A 5,583-nucleotide genomic window follows, 5' to 3' on the forward strand; every position below is an offset into this window, starting at 1 on the left:
AGACGACACACGAAGGGCGTGGATGTACAAAAATAAACGTTGCGTGGAAGATCGTTGCAAGATCGTTACAACTGCAGCACGGTTGCAAACATATATCTCTACATTCAACTGTGGAAATATACCTCAACACACGTGGATCCATTTTGAAGACGAGAAGACGCGACCAGTACGCGATCAGACGCGAGCGCACATTTTTTTTTTTTTTAATGTGAAGATTGAGGCCACATTTGTGCAAAATTTGTTTCCCCCCTTTTTATCCTCTGTTTTTGTTTTATTGTTAAACCCCAAGCGTGTGCACATCGCATTCGCATACACCACGCCCTATCCCATCTGCGAAGAAATCAGTTGACGACCCACGTTTCCTTCAATATCGTTACATATTTTTATTGTACGCGCAAACGAGCGCTCTGCAAATCGCTATCGCTACGGCAGTGGACGCTTGAAACGGGAAAGACTAGCTAAAAGGAAAAAACTAGCTAAACGGGAAAAAACTAGCTAAAACGGAAAAAAAAAAAAAAAAAACAGCCCAACGCACCATGGTGGACTTGTACAAGAAGCCCAAGAACATCTCCATTGGGATGTACTACACCAAGGACTACATTGGCAGACGCAGAAGTAACAACTACTACTATGGGTACAGCCATAAGTACGGAGGGTACTACAACTACTACAATAAGCTGCACAATCATAAGAAGGGTTACTACTACGAGTCGCAGCAGGGGGAGACGCACAAGGAGAAGCTGAAGGAGGAGAATGGGGATATTGTTCCCGTAAGCGACCCCCCAAAGGATGCCAATGGGTCAGACAAAACTGAAAGCAAAAACAGAAAAGCTGAGAAGGAAACGGAAAAGGACGATGAGGTGGCAGGTAGAGACAAGAAAAAGGAAACCAGTAGAAAAAAGTGCGTCATAAAAATACTTAAAAGACCAACCGAGGCAGTGAGTAAAGAAGAAGGAAAGAGAAAGAGCCTCATGGGAGGCGAGAAGGGCTCATTGGAGGAAACGCAAAAAAAGAAGAAAAAGGAAAAGGAAAAGACAAAGGAGAATGGAAGTGAAGACGCCAAAGAATGCGTTGAACAAAAGAGCAAAAAGAAAAAAAAGGAACGCGAAGGTACTTCTACCCGTAAGAGCAAAAAGGTAAAGGACGGATTCAAATTTACGTCCACGCAAGAACTGTTTAATTTGCTCCTGAAGGATGTTAAGAATAACTCCCCTGATGAGGAAGAGGAGGAGGATGATTATGATGAGGATGAGATGGCGAAGCAGGCGGGAGAGAAGAAAGGCGCCACGAGCGCAGCGGGCCTGAAGGATACTCACCCCGGCCGTAATGATCATGTGGCTGAGCAGAATAATTATGGGGAGGACAAAATTACAAATAAAAATGAACAACAAGGCAAGAGCATTATTATTAAGGGCAAGGAAGGAAACCACAGTAGTGATGTACCAAAGATGAGTGATAAAATAATCGAAGCAAAGGATAAAGGTACAAATGAGTGTAGAAAAAACAGCGCTGCACAAATGACCAAAGCTACAGAAGGAGGAGGGGTCAGTGCAAATGGTAAAGAAAGCATCATTACGTTAAAGGGAAAAAAGGGAGTTACTGGTGGAAGTAATAAGTACAACTACCAAATAAACATCGGAAGCAATATAAGCAGGGGAAGAAAAATTAAAAAAATAATTAAGAATTTTGAAAATGGAAAATATTATTATACTGGAAGCAGGAAGGATCTAGCTGCTGGTGCTGCTAACGGCTTTGGAGGAGCAGGGTATTATTTGAAATACGCCACGTCCAAGTATCCTAATTTTACCACCAGCTGTAGTTTTCTGAGCCACTCGTCGAAGATGGGGTTGTGCAAGCACAAGAGTTTGAATAGCAGATTGGTTAACAATTTGAGCGGTGGTGCTGGTGGTGGCGGCGCCATGGGTGCCGGCCAAAGGAATGAAGAGGGTAGGAGATCTGGCAAGAAGGAGGAGGAAGAAGGTTTTTTCGCCGTCCCCATATATATGAGATCCCCCAAGCCGGAGCAGATCCCCATACCGGTGTACCTGTCGGAGGTGAATGACCAGGCGGGAGTGCGCGTGGCGGCCATCGAAGCGACTCCAGAAACGGCGGACGCCAAGGCGAACATCAAGGAGAGTGTCAATGTGGATGGCAAAGAGACTGCCGACGCGGCGAACGTGCAGAGTAGGAAGACCAAAAGCAAAGGCCAATCGCAAAACGTAAAAACAGCACCGAATGGAAATGTGCATAATATTAAGGACAGCCAAAACGTTGCAAACTTTACCAAGAAAAATGTAGAAAAAAAAAAAAATAAAAATAAAAGTTTTGTAAGCAAAAACTACATGGCCTTTAATCAGGAACAGAACCATTCGAACAAACATGGTTACGATTTTGTGAACACAGGAAATGTGAAGAATAGCAAAGTGTATAACGTGCACGCGTTGCACTCGTCCTATGTGAAGGCCGCCAACTACAACAACGGATGCAACGTACATGGGACCGGAAAAAATTTGAGAATGGAAAAATATTTTCATAACAAAAAGTACTACAAGGTTAAGGCGTACCTGAGCGACAACAACCACAGGAGTAAAAATTTGAACCCCCTCAAGGAGGTCAAGATTGCTGTGTATTGATGGGGGTGAAGCGGCCAGGAGAGTGGCCAGAACAGCATCGACAGGAGCAGCATATATTTGCCCAACACACTGACTTACCCCGTTAAAAGCGTTAACCATGAAAATAGGAACGAAGACAAAATGCCCATTGGTGCAGGTGCGCAGGTGCAGCGTTGAAGAAGAGGAGACGTGTCCATGGATTCGCGACGAAGGCAGCATTGGCAGGGACGACGCGTCCTCCATTGTTCCAAATTATTGTCCCAATTATAATTCCAATACTAATAATCTGTATATGTGCCATGTTTTTCCATGCTGCTAACTTTTTTTTTCCTTTTTTACATTTTGTTTATGCTCTTTACGCCGCGCCCTGCGCACCTGAAAAAGACTTAATCGAAAAGAAAGACACCTATTAAAAAAACAGCGTACGCGCACCGCGTCGAAACAAGCGAAATTATACGGAACAAAATACACTGGGGTGGAATAGCCTCCCAAGTGAAGCAAGTAACAATAGTACTATTTATAACATATGCGTGTGTGTGCGTTTGCGCAACGTGTTTCTAAGTTGGCAAAAGAAAAAAAAAAAAAAAAAAAAGGTTACATATATACACGTAACGATGGTGCAGTGACGACTTTTCATAGTTTCCCTAGGCACTTCTTTCACCGCGCCCATGTTGGGAGTTTTTTTTGTGTCTACTTTCCCTGCATGGGTCTCGCGCGGGAGGTAGTAATGTCCAGGATTTTCTGCACATTATTTATGTACTTTGTAATTTGTGCGTTAAGGATTTCCCAGTGGGCCTCATCAAAGTGCCTCAAAATGGTTGTCTTCATTTGAACGCTTTTATTAATCTGGTCGATTTTAGCATCGATGACTCCACTACCAATGGCGGCCACAAGAATTTTTTCAATTTTCAAAGCACTGATGTTTAGTTTTTCTGAAATGTATTGAATGTTTTGTACCTTGGTGTCTTTAAAAAGGGAGATGATGGAGAGAAGGTAAATTTTATTTTCTGCAACTTCAAGGTCGATATTATACTTGGTGAATAAATCCGCGCCATAATTATTTTTAAAGGCTAAAAATTCATGTATACTGTATTGGTAAAATATATTTAGTAAATGAAAAATGGGTTGATGTTCTTCAATGTTTTGTAAATTCTGAACAGCATCTAGGGTTAACAATTGGTGGAAGTAAATATTATTATTTAGGTTAATAGCATCTGCAATAAGTTCGATGGCAGCATTGACGGTGGTTGGATGATTCAATACTTCAGGTGCTTCCTTTTGAAAATAATACACATGTTTATTTAAATGTTTAAAAGACTCTTCATACTTTTTCAATTTCTTAAGTTCTTGAGCGATGATTAAATAAATTTGTCTCTTTTCTCTGGAGCTGATATTCCACTCCTTAATCCACTCGTCGATGAATTTTATGTAGGGAAGCATAAAATGGAAAATATTATTTTGTGAGGAAAATTGTAAAATGGCAATGAAGGTAGGAAACCTAAACGAGAAATTCACACTGAATGAGTTATACAAGAGCTGCAAAATTTTTAATCTCAACTCGGGGAACACATTAAAATTCTTAATGGCCATGATGAAATTGTTCGTAGCATTGTTCAAATCTTCAACTGTTTTAAATTCGAGCTGCAAAATGGAGATCAGGATAACAAAGTATTCTTCCACCTCCCTATAAAATTCATTATAAGATTTTACAATTTCCTTATTATCAATTATAACTTTTATTTTGTTGCTTTTCTTTGTCTCCACTAGGGTTTCAAATACCAAGTCGCTGGCCGACAAGAGCAGAGAGAATATTTCCGAACGGTTGTTGCTCTCTGCATCCTTGTCCTGCTTTTGGTAAATGTTCAGAAACTTTTTAAAGAACACTTCGTACTCTTGAATATTTTTCTGCTTCAGGATTCCCAAGATCCAGTCCCCGATCGTCACGGCCGTCACCGTACCCGACAGGTCGTGCGTCAGCTGGATGTACACCGACATGGCGGATCAGCGGCGATTAGCGGCGATTAGCGGCGATTAGCGGCGATTAGCGGCGTTACAAATGAGTAGCCTTACGGGCTGTGCCAAAACTTCCGTGGTGAACCCTACAAGCAACTGCTTTTATCTGCAAAAAAAAAGTATCACCACTGCGCCTCCTCTCCGCGACGATGTCAGGATGTGGCAACGACGTAAAGAATATAAATAAACTGCTCAGCGTTGTTTTGTGGTTGAGATAGGCCTTCCTATTTTATTTAAAACAACTCCAGATCATACAACTTCTTCATTTCTTGTCACCTGTTGAAACGTATTTACCAAACACTTCTTTTGTACATTATTCCCTCGCGCTTGGGTTGCCTTTTGCTTCTATGTAAAACGTATGCGCTATGCGATTTTTACTGTGACTTCAATTTGTGCCTATATGTCCCTGTGCTGCGATATATAATCAACGCTTTTTTTTTTTTTTTTTTTTTTTTTTTTTTTTTTTTACTAGAATTGATCCTACACAGGGTTGGAAAGAAATGCGCCTCTATTCTTTTCTTTCAAAAAAAAAAAAAAAAGGGCCCTCTGTATATTTCATTTTTTTTCCGACTTAGTTTTCCCCTGCCTTAGCAGCATATATATCACATCTTCCCCACGTTTCAAACCTTTTCGCCTTTGCGAAATTGGTGCAGTGGAGGTAATATTGAAAAAGTAGCGGGGCGCCCCTGACGCGTGCTGGGGGCAAGGCGAAAAATAGGGCGAGCAAGCACCCCATCATATGTATATATGCTTACGCATCACCAGTGCATACATATAAGCGCCACAAAATTTTACTCCATACATTTTATAATGACTGCAAATTTGGCTATGCTGTTTTTGCCAAGGGGTGCGAAGTCGGCATGAAGAGGCAAGTCTGGCCCCTCCTCTTCCCACCCCCACCATTCTTGATCTCCGTACACCAAGGCGTACTTTTTTTTTTTTTTTTTTTTTTTTTTTT

General features: G+C 41.4%; 2 protein-coding genes across 2 annotated transcripts; one reads left to right on the top strand and one right to left on the bottom strand.

Annotated features, from left to right (window-relative positions):
* Window positions 1–536: 536 nt before the first annotated feature.
* Window positions 537–2,633, top strand: AK88_01160 (uncharacterized protein; the record flags this gene model as incomplete). The annotated part of the gene is made up of 1 exon (XM_012478796.1): window positions 537–2,633. The coding sequence occupies one exon, from the start codon at window positions 537–539 to the stop codon at window positions 2,631–2,633; it is 2,097 nt and encodes a 698-aa protein (XP_012334219.1).
* A 669-nt stretch (window positions 2,634–3,302) lies between these two features.
* Window positions 3,303–4,607, bottom strand: AK88_01161 (uncharacterized protein; the record flags this gene model as incomplete). Its single annotated transcript, XM_012478797.1, has 1 exon — window positions 3,303–4,607. One exon carries the CDS (start codon window positions 4,605–4,607, stop codon window positions 3,303–3,305), a length of 1,305 nt encoding a protein of 434 aa, XP_012334220.1.
* Between the last annotated feature and the right edge of the window lie 976 nt (window positions 4,608–5,583).

This window comes from Plasmodium fragile (assembly GCF_000956335.1).
Source record: "Plasmodium fragile strain nilgiri unplaced genomic scaffold supercont1.10, whole genome shotgun sequence".
Taxonomy (NCBI): Eukaryota; Apicomplexa; class Aconoidasida; order Haemosporida; family Plasmodiidae; genus Plasmodium; species Plasmodium fragile.